This window comes from Euleptes europaea, chromosome 10 (genome assembly GCF_029931775.1).
Source record: "Euleptes europaea isolate rEulEur1 chromosome 10, rEulEur1.hap1, whole genome shotgun sequence".
In the NCBI taxonomy this organism is placed as follows: Eukaryota; Metazoa; Chordata; class Lepidosauria; order Squamata; family Sphaerodactylidae; genus Euleptes; species Euleptes europaea.
The window spans coordinates 78112889-78138074 of NC_079321.1; the positions used below are offsets into that span (position 1 = coordinate 78112889).

Genomic DNA, 25186 nt, shown 5'->3' on the forward strand with positions numbered 1-25186 from the left:
CTCTTTTGATTTAATTTCAACACATTGGTTCTGGTCCGACCTTCTGGAGCAACAGAAAACAACTCGGCACCTTCCTCTATATGACAGCCCTTCAAGTACTTGAAGATGGTTATCATATCCCCTCTCAGTCTTCTCCTCTTCAGGCTAAACATACCCAGCTCCTTCAACCTTTCCTCATAGGATTTGGTCTCCAGACCTCTCACCGTCTTTGCTGCCCTCCTCTGGACACGTTCCAGCTTATCTACAGCTTTCTTAAATTGTGGTGCCCAAAACTGAACACAGTACTCTAGTTGAGGTCTAACCAGAGCTGAGTAAAGTGATACCATCACTTCGCGTGGTCTGAACACTATTCTTCTGTTGATACAGCCCAAGATCGCATTTGTCTTTTTAGCTACCGCATCACACTGCTGACTCATGTTCCGTGTTTGGTCTACTAAGACCCCAAGATCCTTTTCGCACACACTACTGCTGAGACAAGTCTCCCCCATTCTATAATTATGCATTTGATTTTTCCTACCTAAATGCAGAGCTTTACATTTATCTTTGTTGAAGTGCATTTTATTAGTTTTAGCCCAATTCTCCAGCCTGTCAAGATCATCCTGTATCATGGCTCTGTCTTCTACCGTATTTGCTGCCCTCCCAATTTAGTATCATCTGCAAATTTAATAAGCATCCCCTCTATTCCTTCATCCAAATCATTTATAAACATGTTGAACAACACAGAGCCCAGGACTGATCCCCAAGTCACTCCACTAGTCACTTCTCTCCAAATGGATGAGGAACCATTAACAAGTAGTCTTTGGGTGCCATCTATCAACCAGTTACAGATCCATCTAACAGAAATAGGATCTAAACCACATTTTCCCAATTTGTCAATGAAAATACTATGTGGAACCTTATCAAAAGCCTTACTGAAATCTAGATAAACTATGTCTACAGCATTCCCTTGATTCCACAAGGTAGTATCTTTCTCAAAAAAGGAGATAAGATTAGTCTGACATGACTTGTTCTTGAGAAACCCATGCTGGCTCTTTGTAATCAGATCAATCCTTTCTAAATGCTCAAGGACTGACTCTTTGATGATTTGTTCAAAAACTTTTCCTGGTATAGAAGTCAAGCTGATGGGTGGGTAGTTGCCTGGATCTTCCTTTCCCCCCTTCTTGAAGATGGGGACAACATTTGCCCACCTCCAATCTTCTGGCACCTCACTGAAGCGGGTCAATGTGTTTCAGTTGACTATGCTCTTAGAATCAACCCCTTCCTGGGAAGAAGTATGTTATCTTATTCAGTTAGACACCTAATAAGCAGGACTCAACTGCTTTCTTACCGGAGTAAGCTTTTTTTGAATTGCTTCAAAAATATGAAAAATATGTATGTGTATGTAGTTTATATAATATATATGCATGTAGATGGTTACAAAGTCTTTAAAATGTTACAAAGTTCAGACATTATGAGTCTTAAACATGTTCATGTATGCAAACAATCTTAAACAATCTCTATACCTCTATATAAGAGTTTCAAACCTTAAAACAGTAATAATATTTAATTCAGAAAATATAACAGTTACAGAAATCTTGTAAAAATGGTTAGTGCAATGAATAAGATCTGATTTAGTTAAAAGTATCTTAATTCAAAGGATCTAGAATATCATAAAATAGACATACTTTACCCAATCATGTCATTTGTGAACCTCCCCAGTACAGCAGGAGTAGAGAGATCTGAAAGTTCCCAATCCATGTTTAGGATGAATAGACCTTTAAGGTCCTCTATGTATTATTTTAGTCTTTAAATATTCTTGGTGTATGCAATGGCTAGAGAAATCTCTGATTATTCTATGAGTTCATGTGAGAACTGAAGTCTATAGAGCATATTTTCAGTCCATGCCAGGACCAGGTCCATGAAACTATAGAGAAATCTCTGAGTGTCCTCAGCCTATGAGAGGACTGAGTCTATGAGTCTTTCCATTTGTTTGAGAAGCCTCTGATCTATGCTGAGATCAGAGAGATCTCTGTGTGAGTGCATGCCATCTCTAGCTTTGCCAGAACTAGAAAGCTATGCAAAACTTAAAGCCATGTAAAGATGAAAGAGTTCTGTGTAAGACCTTAATCTTAGAGAAGTCTTCTGTGTAAGACCTTATTCTAAGGGAAGTCTTAAGAACTTCCATGTTTTTAAGGGCTGGATAGATCTTAGTGAAAACTTCTTAATACATGCAAGCATTAAGGAGATTTCAGTGCCTCCATACAATGGATGGAGAGATCTATAGGGAGCTCTTAGAACCTTCATGTCTATGTAAAGACTTGGAAAGATCCAAGCTCTTCCAGTCCATGAGGACTGAAAAGCTCTAAGAGCCTTAATCCACGCAAGGATCAAAGTCTGAGAGCTTACTTGCCTCCCACGCAAAGGGTGGGGAGATCCATTTAGGCCAGAGGGTTCTAACCTGTAAAGTACTCTCTCTCTCTTCTGGCTAGGAAGCTCCTCCTTTTATATCCTTCAAGATCAGTGTCTTTCTGATCTTGAGAGAGTTTGTGCAAACCTGCACATGAACTGTATGTTACCTGGGGCAGCAGTTCTTCTGCATTTACCCATATAAGGAGTTCCTGTCCTTTCCAGGTCATTTGCTGATCATAGCTATATGTACTAAAAAGTCAGTTTGTGTCTTTGTTATGTTTCTATAATGTTTGATTTCACCAGCATTCTCATCTCATGAAGAATACGATAAATATAAATCTTTCCTTTTGTTCATAGGACTTAAAACGCAATATAAAATCACATTGTATTATTACATTACATCATTAGTTCGCAGTCAGCAAAATGTATTGCTAGAGTACCTAGATAAGGTCATGAGCAAAAGCATTTCTGATAGAGTGAAAAGTTCAAAGGAAAGAGTATTTCTGAAAGTGGCAACATTCCAGGAAAGAGAGTTGCAGACCGTGACTTTGGCACAAGAGTACAACAGTACAAGTCTTTGGCAAGAAAATGTTTAGGCTTGTTCACTTTTAAATGAAAGACAAGCCTCTAAATAAGACAGTGCTTATAAACTTTAAATAGGAAAATTCTACAACTTCTGCTATTTGATCTTTGCCTGTTACATCACCTGTTCTCCAGGACTTTTCAAAAATAATGGACAGAGGCTCATTACATCTGCAAGTTCTTTGCATAACCTTGGATGCAATTAATCTGGCCCGGAGGACTTTGTTTCATTTAAAGAAACTAAGTGTTTGTGCACTACCCCAATGCCAATCCTAGGCTGCAAATCCCTTCCCTCATCATGTGTTCTGTTTATGCCATGTTGAGCACCGCTTCCCTCGCAAGAAAAGACTGAGGAAAAGTAGGAATTGAGGAGTTCTGCCCTCTCTTCATCTCCTGTTACAATTTCACTTTCCTGTCCCCACAATGGGCTTATCTTGTCTTTGTTCTTATTCTTACTCTGTACATAGGAAAAGAACCCTTTTTTGTTGGGTTTAGCATCTCTCGCTAGCCTAAGCTCATACTGAGCTTTAGCTTTCCTAACACTCTCCCTACAAGCACTAGTTATTTGTTTATATTCCTCTTTGGTTATAAGGCCCTCCTTCTACTTCCTAAATGAGTCTTTTTTATTTCTCAACTCTTTAAAAAGCTGTTTATGGAGCCACCCAGGCCTCTTTAGGCTCCTCCCATTTTTCCTTCTCATAGGAATGGTTTGTGATTGCGCTTTCAGTATTTCATTTTTAAGAAACTCCCACCCTTCTTAAATTCCCTTTTCCTTAAGTATTTCTGACCATGTGATTCTACGCAGCATAAGTTTAAGTTTGTTAAAATTAGCTCTTCTAAAGTCCAACCTATATGTCTGACCACGAACAGTTTTTCCTTTCCCCAAGATTGTAAATTCCAAGATTACATGGTCACTACTACCCAGAGTGCCTACTACTTTAACCTCATCAACCAGTTCTTCCCTGTTAGTGATCTTAGATTCAAATCTAAGATAGCAGATCCCCTTGTTTCCCTGTCCACTTTCTGGAATAAGAAGGCAGCAAGACAAGTCAAGAATTTATTGGATGTGGCACTTTTAGTAGAGTTGGACTTCCAACAGATATCCGGGTAATTAAAATCTCCCATGACCACCATGTCCTGTTTCTTTGAGAATTTTGTAATCTGGTCTTGGAATGTCTCATCCAAGTCCTCTGCCTGGTTTGGTGGTCGATAGCAGACCCCCACCATAATATCACTATTATTTCTTATTCCTTTTATGTTTACCCATAGAGTCTCGACTGAACTTCTTTGCTCAGATTCTGAACTTACCCACAAGTTAATGTTTCCTTGCATACATTCACTACCTGCAAATCTTTATTGTTCTCACCTCCAGTTATTGTCCTCATGCTAGGGTTTAAGTTCTTGTCTCGCTCCCCTGTAGGATTTAGTTTAAAGCCCTCCTTATCAGGTTGGCAAGACTCTCACCAAAAACATTTTTTCCTACCCTCGTGAGGTGCAAACTATTTCCCGACAGAAGAACTTCATCTCGAAAGCGTAAGCCATGGTCCAAAAATCCAAACCTTTCTTGACAACACCATCTACGCAGCCAGTCATTAATTTGTAGTATTGTTCTTTCCCTTACTAAGCCACGACCTTCAACAGGAAGAACTGACGCAGAAACTACTTTCTCCCCCAGGTCCTTCACCTTCTTACCCAGAGCCATATAGTCTCTTTTAATATGTTCTGAGCTGTCAGGCAATATCATTTGTTCCCACATGAATGAGCAAGAAGGGGTAATAATGTGTGGGCTTGATGAGTCTTCCTATCCTTTCTGTCACATCATGGATGCGCACACCTGGTAGACATCAGACCTCTCGAGATGACAAGTCCGGTTGGCACAGTTTAGACTCTACCCCTCTCAGTAGAGAATCCCCAATCACCAGAACATACCTTTTTCTACATTGGGAAGTGGAAGATCGAATCCTCTCAGGCGCAGGAGCCTGAGAAATTTATTTAAAGCTTTGGGGAGGTCCAAAATCACTATTTGCGGAATATTGAATGATCATTTGCAAACTTGTCTCTTGAGAGGGATCCTTCATGAAGAACATTCATTCTTCATACCCTCTACATACTTTTAAAGATCTTAGTGCTACATATTACAATTTTATTATAGGCCATCCATAAACAGAGAGGAGAGCTGATTATTCCCAAGCTTGGAGTAGTGTCAGGAGAACATAGTAGCTCCTCAGAACACAGAATTTAGCCATAATTTAGACATCCAAGAAGGTTAAATGAAGTGAAAAGTTATCCAAAAACTTTTCTCAGCAACAGGAAAACTTCTGCTTCTTAGAGGCTGTTACAGCTGGCAAAATTAATCCTCAATTGTCAAGGATGTATTGTGAGAAAACACTGAAGCACAAATCATTTTAACAAGCGTTATGGGTAAACTTGGATAGCACTGCTTGAGTGAAAGTGTAATTAAAGAAAAATAGATTGCGTATGGAATTGATACAACGTTGCTTTCTGTTCTCCCCTAAATAAAATGTATATTCTCACCCTCAAGACCTTTTGCAAAGTTTTTTGCACAGTGGTACAGTTTTGTAAAGTGGCTTAAATCAGCAAGGCATTTTCTGCAGGAATGCCTGCCATTTCGTCAATCTTCCTTCATTACAGTCTACCTGCTTCAGTGTAGGAATGCATATCTCCCATTATCTGTTTTTTGAAATGCTGTGCCCTAGCTAGGCCTTGCATCAAGGGGCAAAGCATTGCGGTGGACCGTGATTATTGTGCCAGTGATAACAGGCTTGTATATCCTGAAAGGCCCCAGATGACCTATTTTTACTGTAACTAAAACTGGTAGTAAATAAATGTAAATGACACACCTCATTGACACTCCATTGACTTTTATCATATAGCTATGCTAATGTAAGTGCTGTGTGTGTGTGTGTGTGAAGTGTCGTCAAGTTGCAGCCGACTTATGGCGACCCCTTTTTTGGGGGGTTTTCATGGCAAGAGACTAACAGAGGTGGTTTTGCCCGTGCCTTCCTCTGCACAGCATCCCTGGTATTCCTTGGTGGTCTCCCATCCAAATACTAACCAGGGCTGACCCTGCTTAGCTTCTGAGATCTGACGAGATCAGGCTAGCCTGGGCCATCCAGGTCAGAGCAATAAATGCTGACATTTATATAAATGAAAACTTTTATTTGAAATGAATTTTTAATATTACAAGCCAAATATATCTCTGTTGTGCCTCCACAGAGGTTAATGAAGTATGCTTGTAGCCCATTATCTTTAATGTAAATGCTGTTTAACTGAAAACGATTGCCTGAGCTTTGTCATTATTATTACTCCCCTAGGCTGTTTGGGTGTAAAAGAAGGGAAGCGAATGCATGTTTATTTTGAAATCAGCTAATATAGTTAGCTTTATTTTCTTTTTATCAAGGGGATTTTTTAGATCCTATTCTGAAAGCAGGTGGTCATTTCCCAAGCCAGTGGTTGTCAAGCTCTGTACCCCCAGGGAGCCTTTTCTACATTGATATACTGCTGTGGGATTTTAATATATTTGACACAGAATGCCAGTGTCCTACAGATGAAAATAGAGCGTATTTTAGGATATCACTAGATGCTGGTCAGTGTCATGGCTCCTAATTATTGCCCTACATGAACTGAGAATGAACTCTAGCAAGTGCACTATACTACAGGGGAAGACTGATGGGGTCTTTCAGAGAAGGTTTCAATATGTCATTCTCATCTAAGAACTTGTGAAGAATGTAGCACTAGCCAAGAGGCTTGAATATAGGGCTCCTCCCCACAAAGCCTCTTAGCAGTTGCTATCTTGGAAAAGGACCAGAAAAGAGAGAGCTATAGCTGCCTGTCAACTTGGCCTGAGTGAGGGAGGGGTTGTTTTTTTTTACTTTGCGTATAACTTTTCTCCCAGCAGAAAGCATGAAGGGAAAAGGTTTAGTGGAATGTGCATATAGCTGGCCAGGTCAAGCCAAGAGATGTATGCCATGAGGGAACAGGGTAGAATGTACAGGTGCATTAGTGTGGGTCAGCATTACAGTGCCTAGGAGCATATTGGGGTATAACACTTTTGTCTTATGTGGGCCAAACCTGGACAGAAATGAAGTCTGACACGTGGCAAGACAGTTCACGTATAGCCATCTTTTTCAGCCACTATAGAGCAATGTTGGTACAATGGGACTTTAGCATTTTTTGGTATATCAGGATGAACCTGCCCCATTGTGAATTTTATGTACTTTGTGTGTCAGGTTAATTGCAGCAAGAAATTTTATGGTTTTGATGAGAACCAAAAAGAATAATTCCTGTTGGCTCTTTTTCCTCCCATCATGGAAAAGATTTCCTTCATATCTGGGGAATTTTTTTTTTTTTAGCTTGCACAGTATTGGGGATCTTAGAGTCTCTTTATCTGTCTTTCCCTAGAGATTGTGAAGAAGATATTTCAAGAACAGGGCATCATCACAGGAAATGATAAAGCTCTTAAGCCTCACTTGACTTTCATGAAGCTGTCAAAATCCCCAAAACTTCGAAAACAGGTATGGTCACTTCATCTTCCATAGTAACTGTATAAGGGGTTAGTCTACATAGCTGTACCAGGTTTTAGTTGTTGCAATGGCCAGATACAATAAATACATATGTACTACAGGGGAAGTTATGCGTTCTTCTTGCTGTGTTTTGTTATGCTTTTGATTTATCTCTGAGCCATTTTATTGATTTGCTCTGGGGAACAGAGAGCATATTTTATGTCAATAGTATAAATGTAAGGATAAGGAAATGGAGTGCCCCAAGCCAAAACCTGAGCAACTGGAGCCTGAGGTATATTGCTTGGACACCCCCCAACTGCCAACCTAGAGACAAAAGTGGTGAGGAAAAGATAAAACCCACTGAAATATAACTTACTGAAATGCCACTTGAGGAGGTGCAATAAGGGTTGTGGTCCCAATCTACCACACTTCTTTCATTTCTCATAACGACCCCTCAGAAAAACTCATTGGTTTCTATGAAAAATGTAAAGATGCATCTTAGCGTATCCATTTGAGCAACCTTTTATTAGCCACACTAGACATTACATTTTTCTATGAGTTGGTTATGGGTTCCCCCAACACAACTCTCATACTGTCACAGTGACACAGCCACTATTGGGAATTAAGTTCCCAGGCATGCCAGGGGCCCAATTCAGATCAAGACTATGGCATTATTTGTAGTGTTCACTGCATGTGGACCCCTTGTGGAGCAAATAACGCCCTCTGGCTGTTTCAGGTTAGAAAAACAGTGGGAGGAGGAAGCCACTGCTATTCTCTGGTCCTGATCGGAATGTGGTCCTTTGGATGCTTAGTTTCTCGCTGCTGCCATCTGAATGTGACGGTATGATAGTTGTACTGGGGGATCCAGACTGGGCTTGTGGGAAAATGTAAAGTCTTGTTTGGCTGTAAGTCCATGAAGATTTTCCTTCTACACAGAATTGTGTGTGTGCCAAAACTAGTCAAAAGAATTTCACAGATAGGTTTATTTGCATGTTCATGATGAGCTTTATACCTTTCCTCATACACCTCAGGGTATGAACATGGACTTTTACTGGAAGTGCTTCACATAACTGCTTTGCTGATGTGTTTTGAAGTATCTGCACAGAATATTTATTTATTTAAAACATTTTTATGCCACCTTTCCACCCAATTCAGGGTCCCCAAGCCTTGAATTCCTAATGAAAACAATTCCTTAGTAAGGCTCTTCTTTAAAATGTTTTGGTGAGCCACAGATGTAAGATCTGTTTCATATCATGAAATTTCACACTGTATAAAGTTCCCTTTGGTTACAAAAAATGCTCAGTTTTCTCTGCCATGAATTATGAAATGTAAGTAGACATTTTATGTAAGGTTCTAGTATGGAGAACTGCTCATGGCTAGAGCATAGGTTTCTGTAAATCTGGAGGATTTACATCAGATGTTAAGAAAATGTATCATTGTATTGGAATGTCAAATGTCTATGAAACCTCTTGCATCTGCCCTGCAAGATGTGACAGGATCGTGGAGCTGTTTGTCTGGATCCTGGCTCACCCGGTTATGACTCCTTGGCCAATAAAGCAAGCCGTAAGCTCAAACCAGCCTCCTTGCCCTCATTGTTCTCATTGGACTCTACGACAATGGGGGGAGCACTTCACTATTAGGCCATACTTTTCCCAGGGAGAGGCTGCCAGGGAGGAGGAAAGAAGGAAAGCTGAGAGCTAGTGTTATACAATGGTTAGAGAGTTAGATTAGAATCTGGGAGACCCAGTTTCAAATCCCTGCTCTGCTATGAAAGCCTGCTGAGTGACCTTTGGCCAGTCACTCTCTCTCAGCCTAATCTACCTCACGGGGTTGTGAGGATAAAATGGAGGAGAGAAGAATGATCTAAGCCTCTTTGGGGCCCCATTGGGGAGAAAAGTAGGGTAAATTAAGTAAATAAATAACAAAGCTGAAGGCTGGGGCGGGGGAAATAAAAGAAAGGTTGGTTGGTAAGTGGGAAGAAGAGAAGAAATCAATGAAAGGATGAGAGAATGAGGAAATCGTATAGGGAAGGGGGGTACATGGTAAAAAGAAGTGACCCCCTGCAAGTCCTGGTATGCTCCTTACCTGTGTTATATAAAATGCTAGAACACAATCATTAATTTAATTTGTGTGAACCTTACCTGTGTTATATAAAATAATTAGTTTAAATGTATGTGTTTTAAATTGCAGGCCCCCCCAGAATATTAGTGTTTGAAATATCTCTATAAATGCTATTAGCTTCTTGCTTCAGAATTTCCCAGCAATGCTTAGAAAGTCTTCCAGATTTGATTGCTGTATAATAATTCATCCTTTTATGTTGAATAGCTTGTTTATTAGTTTTTCTGAAGCATAAGTGCATGTAAAGCATCTGAATTTTTGAAATTATATTTATTACTTTTTTCAGATTATGCGTTAATTTAGATGAAGAAAAATTAATTTAGATAAAAAATGAAGAGAAAGTTTATGTAGAACTAAATAACAACGAGAAGAAATGGAACAACAACGTATAAAAAACTCAGAAAGCCTACTCATTTGAATAATATATATCAGATTTGAAAAACGTGGAGACTTATATTTTAATTTGGGTTGTGGTTTCTTTCTGTTAATTGTTTTACATTTTATAACAGGCCCACCTAGCTTATGATCCATTAAACCAAATGGAGGGTGGCTCAGGTAGTGCAATAATAGGGAAAAGCAGAATGTCAAACATCTGATAAGCTACAATATATGGATAGTGGGCTGTATTCAGCTTGGTGGATCACAAGTTCCATAAGCCCAATGGGCATCTGTAGAAGAATTTACTTGAGAACACAGCAGTGTTTCTTTTGAATGGGAAAACCAGCTAAGCACACTCTTTTTCATTCTGTGCAGCAGTTCAGTGTATGCATTGTCTTTTAAATAGGTTAGAGAATGGAAGATGCAGATGGCAGGACTTCTTGACTCATAAACTCCTTTAAATCCAGTTGGGGGTCATCGAGATCTAGAGAAAGGAATTTATCCACTAGAGATTTGCAATTTTCCAACTGTTTTTCTTTAGAAGAATGGTCGGTACGTCTGATAGGCTTTCCATTGCGGAGCAGCTCTGAGACTTCTACTCCTCGGACAATCACTTTAGAAGGCATGCCTGCCAAAGCTGCAATATTGGCTGCATGGCTGACTGTGGAGATACCTTCTTTGATCTGATAGAAAAACACAAGCTCATCTCCATCTTGGTGGGTGTCCATGGTCAGGTATTGCACAAGACAAGTGTCTGGCAGGAGCCTCAGCTGTAGCAAGCTGTGGAAATGAGTGGCAACAAAAATGTGTGGGCACTGGGTTGCTTGTCTGATCCAATACCTTAGCACCGCAGCCAGAAGAGAGAGGCCATCCACTGTGTTCGTGCCTTTGCCAAATTCATCAATGAGCACCAAGGACCTTTCAGTGGCATTATTCACAGCCTTGGCTATTTGGTTAAGGTCAATCATGAAAGTCGACAGTCCAAGAGATACTGACTCTCTACTGTGGATCCTCGTGTAGATTCCGTCCACTGACCCTATTTCAGCCTCAGCAGCAGGGACGTAACTACCAATCAGAGCCATAAATGTGATGAGGCCTACCTGTTTTAAATATATACTCTTTCCAGATGAATTGGGTCCAGTGAGAATCTTGATCCGGCCAGAGGTTTCCCTGCTGTCCACTGAATTGGGAACAAACGTTTTTGCACACAATTCCATCAGTGGATGCCTTCCATCTTTAATACGGATGATCTGAGAGTGAGAAAAGTGGGGTCGGGTATATCCATTCTCTCGAGCCATCACTGTCAAGGACAGGAGCACATCCAGCTGTGCCACATATTCGATCACATTGTTAAGAACAGCGGACTTTTCCAATATCTTAGTCTGTAGCTGGTACATGAGTAGCGTTTCCTGATCCCTTACTTCACAATGCAGGTCACCAAGCATGCTGTCCAGTTCTTTGGTCCTGGCACTTCTGTAGTGCAACTTTTCCTCTGATAAGAACATGAAATCCAGACCCTCAATCTCAAAGTCACTCTTATCCACCATTGTGGGCAGCTGTGGAATGGAGAGCAAGAATCCTATCAAGGGAATATAAATAACACTACAGGATGGAATCAAATTATCTAGATCCTGCAGTTCTTTTCGGGCCACATCGGTGAGGAAGTCTGAGAGCCCCATTAGCTTCCGTTTCTTTTCATCAATGATGGGATCTACATTTGGTCTGACAGTGAAGTGATTTTCTGAGATGCTAGCTTCAAAATCCACCACTTTGCAGATTAGACTGGCAATGTAGTGCAGATCATCAGTGAAGGTCTCAGAAATAGTCTGGAAAAGTTCAATGGTTCCGGGCAGGGAGCGACATGTATCTCTGAGGCATATGGTACTATAAACAGTTTTATACAGTGTCTGCCAGTCACCTACCTTTGTATTGGAAAGAGCCATTCTTCTAAGAATCATAGGTACATTTTTAATATTTTTGAGGCACTCTTGTAAGGTCAGAACTGTCTCATGATTCTGAGCTAACAAGAAGAATTGGATTACATCAAGGCGTTTGTTCAGCTCTGTCACATTGCGGGTGGGCCTCATTAGCCAGAGTTTCATCAGCTTTTCTCCCCACTTGCACCTGCAGTGGTTCAGAACTCCATATAAACTGAGTCCTTCTTTTTTCCCACTCGCATGTTTATATACAGAAGGATGAACTTCACTTTTAAATATCTGCAGTACGCAATAAGTGTCTTGATCCACATGTACAATATCTGTCAATGCAAATTTTTTAAATGCCAGAATGGGAACTCCAACACTACTGTCTTCCAGTTCAACTCCAACCCTTTTCCTGTCAAGAAACTTTAACAGTCCTCCTAATGCTCGTATGACGAGTGGGCTCTCAAAAGGTATAATGGAGGACAAATAGAGGATTTTCTCAGCTGCTGTCATGTGAGAAGGAATGAAGGGAAATTGCTTAGACAGAATCCTTTGCTTGCTTACTTCTAAACCAAAATCTGTATTGGGATACAAGACAACCTCTGGTTTTCCTCCTTCCTGCCTGTCTCCCACAGTGGTACTTATATTGTTTAAGAATTTGGCTATGATATAATCTTGCTTTGCACTACTTAATATGCATTGGGGAAGAACTTCATCAATTACTTTGTGAAGTAGTTTAAGATCTTCGTTGTCAGGTGCATCAGACATGAAGTAGATCGAGCAGTCTCCAGTGTCATAATAAGTTATTCCCAGCTCTCCAGCAAACCACAGTACGCACATGTAGATCTCAGACTGCCCGTGTTCATCTTCATATTCGGAGGGAGGCACTAATGGAGGCTGGCAGTGGGTTGCAAGAGTAGATGTCGCACTCATTTTTTTAAACAACTCTGTGTTGTATGGCTGTGTGAACAAGAATATTTTGTTAAGAGTTTCATCCTGTGATACATCTTTCCTTACACATAACTATCCTCTCCTGGGTCAGTCATTTCCTCTCTCTACACCAATGTAATTTCATTATATATCCATCCATTCTATGGATTATGTGTGTGTGTGTAAAGTGCTGTCAGCTTATGGCAACCCCAGCAAAGGGATTTTAAGGCAAGTGATTAATCAGAGGTGGTTTGCCATTGCCTTCCTCTGCAGAGTTATCCTTGGTGGTCTCCCTTCCAAGTACCAACTCTGCTTAGGCTTCCGAGATCTGAAGAGATTGGGCTATACCATGCCGCCTTCCCTCCCTTCTATGGATGATAGTAAATTGTATTACTGTATGCATTCTCCTCTCACCTGCCCTGGGCTTGCTGCATAGGAGTCCCAATAGGAGTACAAAAATTTAAGAAGGAAACTGATATTGACAGAAATCAAATGGGTCTTCTCTGAAGATGATACTAATTGAGAGATCCTTACCTGAACTGTTCTGTTTAAGACTGTAATTCCGAAGAATGGTCACTGTTTTCTGAGAAGTGCTCAGAAAAGAGAGTCCATAAATATTGATATGCTACTCATTAGAAGGGGATAGGATCAGATCCTGTATTGCTAATATCACCATATATATTAGTCTTAAAGATAATCAAGGCAGCTTTTTAAAAACAGCTTCAGAAATTACTTTAAATCTGTAGGGCATTGAGTTGGATGTTGATATTAGACCATATGCTAGAAATTTTAGGTAATGCTTATTTATAATATTTATGAACCACTTTTACTCAACTTGTGGACCCAAGCTGGTGTACACCACAGTATGGAGATTAATAAAAGCACAAACCATAAAGCACATTGGTCCACCACTATAAAACACATCAATCCAAATCAAACAGCCACAGCATGGTAATAAAATTAACAGCAAGTCCTCTGAAATAATACAGCTTTACATGCCTTCTTAAAAATATGGACAAGAATGAGGAAGATCTCACATCAACTGAAAGCCAGTCTCAGAGCATTGGAGCCAGCATTGATGAAGCCCTGGATCGGGCTACCGCAGACTGAACCTCCCTGTGAGAGGGAACAAGAGAAGTTGGTGAGAACATAGCTGGCACACAGACTACTGTTACACCTATGCTGGGCTCTGTGTGAAAAGCCAGTCATCTATAAGCAAGTCATAGACTAGTGCTATAGAAGAAAAGTTGACCCTGGTTTAAAAGCAACCACCAAAATTGTGTTCATGAATCATCCCTGACTGAGAATTGAATACTTTTATTAAACTTATTTAGCTGCCCTATTCTCCGTAGTACTGCATAGTTAACACAATCAAACAGAATATACTTGGCTTTAGGTTGCTGTAAAGTAGGGCCAAAGTTAGAATGAGAACTTTACTGTGCATTATATTAACTGTTGTGTTGGGTTTCTTTAGAATTACCACCACTCTAGAATGTATCTATTATTTTAAATTTATTTATTTACATTTCTAGTTTTATCCCTAGGATCCAAATATTGGATTGGATCTTATGACACCCTATACTAAGTAAGAAACTTTCACTGTAGGATCCAAATCCAGGATTATTACCAATCACATTAAAAATACAAATAAAAGATACAGGGTCAGTTTTAGAAGAAGATCTTCCCACAACTTTGACTTCCTACATCAGCCCATTCCTACACCCTCTCCTCCAAAGCCATGAGGCCAGGGATCAGGGGACCCCGATGGAAGGTCTTATGGCACAAGAGGGTGGCTATTGTGTGGTAGGGAAACGGGAAATCTCCCCTCTTCAGTTGTCCATTAGCTCTTCTGCTGGTACAAGAGACTCCACTGGTAGGAGGAGGTTTTGTATCTTTTTGTTCTCAACGGTCCTCTGAATCAGAGCTGCGCTTCTTGGGAGATCCGAAGGTGGGGAATGGCAACTTCTACAAGCACCTTTTTAAATATTGTATTTTTGCTGAGTTTTAAGAGTTTTTATTAAGTTGTCATTCACTTTAATTGCAAATGTAATGATCAAGTGCCTATCACGAAAGCAGCAAAAGGCCCTGCCTAAATCCAAGGTCAGTGTTCTCCACACTTGGAGGACCCCTAGGTGTGCAGAGAACTATTGCTTGGTGCATTAAAAGAAGAAAAGATCTTCAGAAATGGCCCAGTTGAGGGCTGAGCGCGCTTATTACCATTAGAACGTTAAGAACAGTTCAGGTTCAGTTAAAGGGGGAAAGAAATCAAAGACTATGGGGAAATAGAGATGCTCAAGCCCCTAACATAGTGTCCTGAAGGGGAAAGTGTGGGTTGTGCGGGAATTACTCTGCTTGTGGTTCCTCACTGGCTCCCAGCTTTCTTTTTCTATCACTGGACTTGGTGATTCAGTGCCTATCGGTAGGACAGCAAAACAAGGCTACCAACAGAAAAGATAAGGGGTTCTGTATATTCAGGGAACTTTCCAGCAAGGCAGAAAAATATAATTTTGTAAATTGAAACGGAGACCACCCCCACATCACTCCTCTCCCAAAACAGTGTGTCTGCCCCCTTACTGGCCTGCTCAAGCTCATAATATTTTTTAATACTCTGGAGTGGCAGATTTGGGTTAGGGGAAATTGCACAATAGTTTCTCCCTCCTCCCCCCCATCCCCATCTACGACTCCTTGCTACCCCCCAACAGGTGCTATATTTTAAAGAATTCTTCCGTGCGCCCTAAGTTTTCTTCCGATCTTTCCCATGCAAATCATTTTTTCCTCCGTTTTTAGGCCTTCGTACGCGTCTAAAACCCGAAGCTTGATTTCACCGTTCAGGTTTTAAAGAGAGTGGAGGACCCCTTCACTGATGTGAAGAGGTTCCCGTCTGTTCTTCCGCGAAAACAGGTTCCCCCCCCCCGAATCCCCTCACCCAGGCAGGCAAAATGCCCCAGCAAAGTGCTGCCAGGCCAAAGGAGGTGGCCCCTCCCTCAGGAGGTCCGTTGCTGGGCTGTACCATTTCAGATAACCAGGGGGGTGGTGGGGGTGGGGGTGGGGGTTGAATATTGGCGGCTCCCCCACATAAAACGCTCCCTGCAAACACAAACTAGCTTTTCCAAGGAAAGATTCGAAGTTTTTGCTCCACACACATCTTGAAAACTGTCATATAATATTTTCAGATCCAGAAAGGCCGGGGATGCTCGTTGCCCTCTTCTGTGGATTAGATGACTCCCTGTGTGGCAGGGGGACCTTGCTGGTATTATTTGTGCTTTAGTGTCTGTATATTATATATGAACAGCAAGTGTATGCTTTAAAAAAAAAAAGTGCACACATAGTTCATCTGATTTACCACTAGATGTCAGTACTGTTTCAATAATTTTTTTTTTAAAAAGCGTGACATTTTGGACAGTGACAAAACCTGGTCTTTAAAGTTTTATGACCACATTCTGTGATCATTGCTTAGTCCTCACCCTAGGAGTCATTAAACTTCCTCAAAGTAAATAAATGCCTCATTTTTTTTAAACCGGTGTGATTGAAACACAGTATAATGAGAATTTAAAGCATTTGATAATAGCACCTAGGCATTGTTCCCTGTTTGTAGTAAATGTTCAAACAAAATTTATCTTCATGTATACCTAAAATCTGAAGGAAAATATATGTTAAATTGTTAGTCTGTAAAGTATAAAGATAATGATTGAGCCATAGACGTTTTTGGATTTTGAAGGCTATACTCAATATTGTATTCTTTCATTGGCTTTGATAATTTAAAAGTAGTTTTTGACACTACTTTTCAGATATACTATAACAAGCTTAATATATATTGCTAATAGACAAAATTAGTAACATTTTATCATAGCAATATTAAACAGTTCTGCTTATATGGTAGGCTGCTTATATTACACAAATGAAATTGTACCCATGCTGGCAGTATATGAATGCACTCTAGTGGTAGGGATCCATAAAAGCCATCCATTATTTTTAACAGGTTTCCAATCTCGGTTCTGCTGTACTATTATCAACAGATAGCACTGAAGGAAGGGTTATGACAACAGTGTTAAACGTGGAGTTAGCCAAACAGTCAAGCAATTTTATTTTAAAATGTCACTTTGTTGAAATGCTCAGTAGGAATATAGGAAAGGAATATTAAAATCAATACATTTCAATGCATAGTGCAGGTGCTGTACTACTACAATTATTACTACTATTAATAATTTGACCCTGTGCTTTTCTTTGGATATTTGAAGGGAGTGAAAAGTATTGACCCAGCTTTATATGAGAACTTCAAGAGCCATTATTTTGGAGATGAACTCCTAAATCGTCTGGATCTTTGTTCAATGATTAAAAAAAAGCAACCTAATGGCTATTATCACTGTGAGTCTTCTATTATTGTAGGTATGTATAATATATTTTTTACATTTGCTTGAAATTGAAAATATTTTGTTAACTTAACATACTCATTTTCCTACTCTTTTCTTTAGCATGGGATGTCTGCTCATCTCTTTGTGAGCTATGCAGACAAATAATATCCAGGAATGCAGCCTTAAAAAATGAGGCTTCTGGGCTAGGAATTGAAGATTGTTCACAAATAAGGCCCATTTCCCAATCTTTAGACTTTAAAAAAATGTTAAATCGAAAACAGTGGGCACTATTTAAATTTATAATTACAAGTTCTCTAAGTTTTAATCAATTTGATCTGTTGGTTAATCAACTAACACTTTAATTGCAGATTTAAATAGCTTCTCCTCTAGTGGATTATTCACAGTGGGTAGCCGTGTTAGTCTGTTTGCAGTAGTCAAAAAGGGCAAGAGTCCAGTAGCACCTTAAAGACTAACAAAAATATTTTCTGGTAGGGTATGAGCTTTCGTGAGCCACAGCTCACTTCTTCAGATATCTGAAGAAGTGAGCTGTGGCTCACGAAAGCTCATACCCTACCAGAAAATATTTTTGTTAGTCTTTAAGGTGCTACTGGACTCTTGCCCTTTTTGTCTAGTGGATTAATTAGACATAATAAGATTGAAGGACACACAGCCATGCAGGATATGCCTACATCCCTCCCTGCTGTTCCAGATGGGGTGGAAAAGATCTTGAAGATGGCTCTTGATATCCATAGCTAGCTCATATTTTGCATTTCATCATAATTTCCTAGCAACGGAAACTGACAAGGCTCAGTAAAACCAATGGCAATAATTTTTTTCAATCTGGCTCTTTATCCCTTTCCCACCAATACACAATCAAACTCAGAGTTCTGTTTCAGAGTACCACTGAGGTACCACTGGGAGCCAGCAGCTAAAACAGCAGTGGAGCTGTCTAGCTACCTGCCATTGGCTGAGGCAATAATACACAGATGTGGTCAGAAAGAGGAGTTCAGGTAGCAAAGTTCAGGCAGCAGCTGGAAACGTTTACAGCTGACTCCTTCATGGAGTACCAAAGAGGTTTATTCTAGTTGGACTTTGGTACCAGGCCTCCCCCCACCCCAAAAAAGAGACTTCTACTCAGGCATGTCAGAGTCTTTGTTCCTGGGGGTGTGGGACTAAGATGAGCGAAAGCATAGGATAAAGGACATGCCTCTGGTTCTTGGGATTCAGCAGGGTGGGTTGGTATGGCTCCTTTGGTAGTTTCTCAGAATCCTCAAGGATTATTTCCTTCTAGAGGCAATACACACTAGAGCTCTGCAGAAGGTCCTTGTTTGGATGCAAAGGTCCTAGTGGCTACCTTTTTGTCAAATGATAACCCTTTTCTATTAAGCTACGGGACACATGAACATCTTCCAGAGTTCTGTATTCCCATGCAGAATCTTTTCATGGGCTTCTGCAGTAGACCACACAACTCTGGTGGGAAAAAGGCTTCCTAGGAGTCAGTACCAGATTTTTAGTAGCCAGCCCTGTGAGAACTTAGACTAAGAAGAGACATGATACAGGTTTATAAAATTAGGCATGGGGTGGAGAAAGAGGATAGAGGGAGCTTTTTCTCCCTCTCCCATTACACTAGGACTTGGGGATACGCAATGAAATAGTTGGGAAATATGTTCAGAACAGACAAAGGGAAATACTCATTGAGTAATTAAACTGTGGAATTCACTGCCAGAGAAGGTAGTGTTGACCATGAACAGAGATAGCTTTAAAAAGAGGGTAGACAGATTCATGGAGGAGAGCTCTGTCAATGATGATCAGCCATGGTGACTGAAGGGAGCATTCCTATCCAGAGGCAGTGCTGAGAGGCAGCAGTAGGGAAGGGCCTTGGCCTCTGTGCCCTGATTGCCCTCCAGGGCAACCAATTGGTCGCTGAGCTGGACAGGATGCCAGACTAGATGGACCACTGGGCTATTATGTTCTTATGTTCTTAACCTCTTGAATTTATTCATTTAAAAAAAATATTTAAAACATTTATAGCTCTCATTTTCCATTATAAATGTCCAAGACAGCTCACAACATAATAATTAAAAATACATACTGGTAAAAACCAAACTACAACCAATAGCAGTGCAGTCCTAAACAGATTTACAGAGAAGCGTGTACCACTGTTGGGATTGCACTGTAAGAATTCCATCTCAAGAAAAAGATTAAAAGTTGAATTGAAGACTGTCATCCGGCTTACGATCTTTGGGAAACAGCCTCCAAAAGCCGATAATCTGTAGGGGTTAACAGCTCTATGGGAACAGTAATCCTACTTTTTCAACAGTTTACCTAAAACATACCAAATATTAAGAAACATTTGACCATTAAACCCAAAATGTGAAGAGTGCAAAATATGAAGAGTAGTAACCAACTGGTTAGAATCCTTGATGGCATATAACAAATTTGTGGTGCAGGCATCATTCTCAGTTAGAATGACCCTCCTGCTTTTTCTCAATTTTTCATTTTGTACATAAAACTCTGCAACTGTTTTGAAGTCAGAAGCAATTTAAAACACTTTGTATAGCGGTAAGCAAGTCAATGATGAATTATCGTACTAATAGTAATAAGCAATTCTGTATGTACTGTATAATTTGTCAGCTGATCCTATTTAAAGAGCCAGAACTGTGTTTGCTCAGTTTTATGTATGTGCAAAATGCTGCTGATTAGCCAAACTCCTGAGCAGTTAGCCCATAGGCCTTTGTGAGACTGACAGCCCCATCCTATGCATGTTTACTTGGCGATAAGTCTAATAGAATTACTTCGCCATGTGTGTATACATAAGCTTGTTGCTTGTGATTACTATTTCATTGTGACACAGCTGAAAAAATGAGCAGCTGAAAAATGTTCAGGGCTCAGATAGGAAACACAGTTGCTTTTGCTGTTCTGCCTGCCTTGTTCGTTTATTTTACTTCATTTATATCCCAACTTTCTCCCCAATGGGAACCCAAGGCTGCTTACATCATTCTCCTCCATTTTATCTTCACAACAACCATGTGGGGTAGGTTAGGCTAAGATAGTGTGACTGGCTCAAGGTCATCAAGCAATCTTCCATGGCACAAGTGGGGATTTGAACCTTAGTCTCTCAGATCCTAGTCCAACACTAACCAGAACACCACACTGGCTGTCTAATCTATTGAAAAGAATGAAATAGCGTCTCTTTATGTTGATTTATGTTAGCTGAGTGGAGAGTCAGAGTGGTGGTTCTGCACATCAACTGATAAAATATAGTCCAGGCAAAGTTTTTGTAATGCAAGTATATAATTGCTAGGCTCCACCAACCTCATTTTCTATACCACTTTTAACATGAAAGATAATTTTGGACATCACTAGTGATTTGTTACAATGCAAGAATTTTTTTTAATACAAGGACTAAACACATTAGACCTAAATATTTTAAACAAACATGGGAGCCAAATGCTGCTTTCTGCTATCAGGTAAACTCAGTTTAATCCAGTTGACACCACCAGGACAAAATATGTTTAAATTCAGGTACTGCAGAACTAATGATCTGTGGACTGCACTGAAAGTGTAGCAGAAAGTTTTGGTAGATAAGACATCTTATTCCAACATGCACTTTTAATGCAGGCACTGCAGTGGTGTTCTGTATGACACAGGTTGGGCAAGCTCACCTTTCTCTACAGCCTGTCAGTTGCAGCCTACTGATAACTGCTTATTACAGGCACCTACATACCTACATGCACCCCACACATATGATTGGTTTCTGGACTGTATGTTGGTTTTATGCAATATTACTGTGTGCCGCATACAGCAACAGATGAAGTGTGTTTCTGTAGTTCAATCTTTTCAATTGGCATAGAATTCCAGTGTGTGTTGTAATGCTTTCCTTGTACTCAACCCTTTCACCTACCCTTTCACAATTTTTTACTCATGCAACAATTCGTGGTGCATTGGATTCAGCCTACGCGTTTGTTGGTGAAAAAGGGAGAACCACCCTTTTGATGACCCCAAATGTCTGTGCTGGGGATTATGGGACTGCATGGACTAAATACACTGTAAGGGGGTAAACTCCCCCCCCCCGCCCCAAATGACGAACAGAGCAGATAATTCTGCAAGCTTGGGGTGGCGGGGGGACTCCTGAGATTTGCAGAGAAATCTGAAAAAGTTCAAAAATACATTGGGGGAGGATTAAATACCCCCCCCAAACAAAAATGTCTACACATGTGCAGACAACGCTCCTGCCTCCTCCTCCTCCTCCTCAGTTGGGTGGCGGCAGCAGGAAGCCATGGCAGGCCCGGCTGGGCTGTGCAGGGCTCGCCTGGGGGAGGGGAAGGGAGAACAGGCCTCAGAGTGCCCGAAGAGGCTTGCCATCACTGTCAATAGTGGTGGGAGAAGTTTCGGCGGCCTGGCAGCAGAGGCTGGGAGCCATGCAATGGTACTGGTGTCGGTGGGGAGAAAACAAGCCTTGGTGAGCCCGGTACCTGGGAGCTGCACAATGATTGCTGTCAGCAGGTGTGTGTGTGTGTGTGGGGGGTGCCTCAGCAGGCCCAGCAATGGAAGCCAGGAGATGTGCAGGGTTCACCAAGGTTGGTCTTGAAGGAGGGGGACAAGCCTCAGCAGGACTGGCGCCCAGGAGCCGCGCAGGGGAGAGCCTCAGCTGGCCCGGGAGCTGAGGCTGGGAGTCACACAGGGCTCGCCAGTGTCATTCGGTCATGGGTGGTGGAGGGGAACAAGCAGAGTCTCAGAGTTGTGTAGGGCTCACCAGTATCAGTTGATGAGGAGGGAGAAATCTCGGCGAGCCTGGCAGCTGGGAGCCGTGTGGGGCTCACTGTCAATTGTGGGAGAGGGGAAAGCCTTGGTGGGCCTGGCAGCAGAGGCTGAGATTTATGCTGGGCCCAGAAGCAGCGATAGGAGGGAATTGTATAATAACACCACTGGTTCTAGCCATTTCAGAGAGAAAATAATACTAAAACGAGGGCTGCAGACTTCTAATTCAGGGATCTGTTCTCTTCTGAAGGGGCCTTCATATGTCCTTCATTTTTATTTACACTCTCATGCATTAAAAAAGCACCGATTCTGCACTCCAGTTAGTCAGCTAATAGGCCAACATTTAAAAATGGGTTAAGATCAATATCAGATTGAGAAATAGGTGCACAGTGAACTGTCCTTACTGGCTCAGGTCTTACTACATTAGTGGTTGGTCAGATTCCCCCACCATGGGGAAAAACGTCCCTCACAATTATTTTGAAGAAAATGGATCTGGGACAAGTGTTTGCCAGTATTAAGAGGGTAGATCCCTAGAACTCTTCTGTTCCCTTGCTTCTAAATGATACTGTTATCCCTGGCAGAATCCTGAACACAGTTTGTGAGAAAGATTATTGGAAGGCTGTTGATATTTCAAATTTTTACGACTTTTAAATCAAAGTTCAGCATTATCAGCCATTATCAGTCTGATAGAAAAGCAATGATGGTAAGCATCAAGGGTATTCTAGAATGAAATAACTAGAAGGTCACTGAAAGGATGAAGGGTAGTGTGACTTCCGCAGTTTTCAAAGAAAGTGGTTTAAGGTCATGTCACTTGAATGTGTTTTCAAATGCGCCACTTGGTCAGCAACACTAAAGAAAGCCAGGGCCATAAAGAGAGAGACCAAGGTTTCAAAATGGAGCATGTCATTCCTACCATTACAAGTAGTCATAAAATTCTCACTAAGTTATCAATCTTGATTCACTGTATTTTTCACAGGACAGCATATATGGCATCCTTTGAAACAGGGTCTTTTGCCCTCAGTTGCTGTGTTTCATAAACACATTGAGGATGAATGCAACTTTTTGCCAAATAAGCCTCCCTGGTATCTATAAAGGGACCTGAGTATACAATTTAAAGCATATCTCAGAAGATGAGACCACAATATTTATTGTACACATTGCAATCAAGCTTAATTATTTAGATGACTCAGGGAGATAGGTGTAAAGATAACATTTGCTGTGGTTCAGTTATTATTTTTAGCTCTAAACAGATTTGTTTTAAGTTTAACACCTTTTCCTCATAACTGGCTATTGGCATTCACACAGAAAAGTAGACAGGCATGATGTTTCACATAACAGGTGCATGGTGCAGCTGTCAGTTTTCCCTTACTACGAGACCAGTTGCTTTTGGGGCTGCTCGCAAAGGCCGCTGCAGGTACCTCAAGGTATACAACAAGACTTATCCCCACTTCTTTTCTTCCTGATTCATAGCTCTCACTCAGCATTTATAGGGGAGTGGCTGTTAAGATATGTGGACCAGGATCAATGTCATTTTTGCTATATTATTTAAAGAGAAGAATAGCATAACAGAAAGCTAAGGCATGTTGCGGACTGGGCCTCAAGGAAAGATTCTACAAAAGTGGCTATTAAAGGTATTTTTCTCTAAGTGCCTGCTTTCTGAGGTGAAGCTGTTCAGTGAATACTGTATTATAAGAACTCCACACAAGAATATCATGATATACACACACAGTGATATATGTAACATGGCTGTCTTGGCAGATGGCTCCTTGTAACACCCTACTTCATAGAGGAGGGGACAGTTTATCTGTTTCAATAGAAATAGATACCCCTGAGACTCATATTTCAAGAGAAGCTCTGTAAAGTGGCTCTATATGGGTATAGATAGTTTTTGAAACTTATTTGATCTCTAACTTGACTATATCTGAACAATTTGCTTAATATATTTCACTATTTATTTATTTATTTGTATTCCACTTTTCTCCCCATTGGGGAGCCAAAGCAGCTTACAATGCAGGGGAAAAATGCAACTGGAGAAGAGTAGGCTTCTGAATAAAGTGCAAGTCTTATTGTTTTTTCTCTTTCTCCCTCTGCCAGATCTTCTACCCAGCCAGATCTTCCATCCTCAGGCTAAGAGCCAAAGGCAGGGGCCCTTCAACTTACCCCTCTGGCCATGCCCAGGCCTCAAATATCTGTGAGCAGTGGAGAACAGAGTCAGCCAATCTAGTTCAGTACTTAGCTTGCAATCCTAAAGGGGGGATGAAGCTCCTAAGGAGCCAGCATGACCCCACAGTGGTATGTGCCCATTTAACTTGGGATAACGGGCACTTACGCCAGCAGGGAATTCCTGGAAGGAAGAGCCCATGCTGGCATGGGAGGGGCATTCCTGGGGGTGGAGCTGCATTTCGGCAGCTTCCTAACCCTTTTTGCCCCAGCAACGTCCCCTCTCACAGCAGTGTGGCATAGCCCCACTGATTGCAGTGGGGGAATTTCCCCTATTTTTAATATTTTAACTCGTTTGATTTTCTTTTCAGTGGCTGGGAAGACTCTGAGGAGGCGGCACAGTTGTGTCGCTCCTGCCCGCCACAGATCTCTCCCCCCATTTCAGGAAAGGGCTGTCCGTCAGCTAGCAGGCTGTTCCCTGCTTCCTCCCTGTGATCAGTGAATAATTAAATTGTGGAATTTATGTGGGGACATAGTGAGGGCCATGAACATAATGGCTTTAGAAAGGGATTAAATAGATTCATAGATGATAGGTCCATCAATGGCTACTGGCCATAGTGACTAAAGGAAACTACCAACAACAACAAATCATTTATTGCGGTCAAAAGACCAGTTCAACACAAACCCCCAAACTCCACAACATTCAGTCTTCCCCACTTAAAATGTACAAATGCACTATTATTTAAAATTCACGCACTTCATAACAAACAGATATTAATTCTAAAAAGACTGCCTAATAAGATCATAAGTCCCTATCCTGTTCTGAGGTAAAAATATGACTCAATTGGCCTTTCTGATGATACACCCGTCTGCAAGACCTGGCCATCTGTTTTGTCATCTCTGGAGGGGCATCGAAAAAGAAATTTGCTCTGTTTCAATACAACCTGTACTTTCCTCTAAAGGGGGGCCTAATAAAAGAAGAGAAAGGAATTTTTATTGCGGCACCGCAAATTTTTAAAACTTAATAAACATATTTGCATTTCATAGTAATACATTAATTAAAAGGTACAAA

The 25186-nt window shown here is 40.9% G+C and overlaps 2 protein-coding genes across 2 annotated transcripts in view; one reads left to right on the forward strand and one right to left on the reverse strand.

The window, feature by feature from the left end:
- Window positions 1-25186, forward strand: part of AKAP7 (A-kinase anchoring protein 7) — a 126150-nt gene that overhangs the window by 46216 nt on the left and 54748 nt on the right. Inside the window, exons 6-7 of the mRNA XM_056856231.1 lie at window positions 7393-7505; window positions 17080-17227. Of these exons, the coding sequence (XP_056712209.1) occupies window positions 7393-7505; window positions 17080-17227 (261 nt within the window). The remainder of the gene's footprint in view (window positions 1-7392; window positions 7506-17079; window positions 17228-25186) is intronic.
- On the reverse strand, window positions 10397-12844 carry MSH5 (mutS homolog 5). The gene has a single exon (XM_056856788.1). The coding sequence runs from the start codon at window positions 12842-12844 to the stop codon at window positions 10397-10399; it is 2448 nt and encodes an 815-aa protein (XP_056712766.1).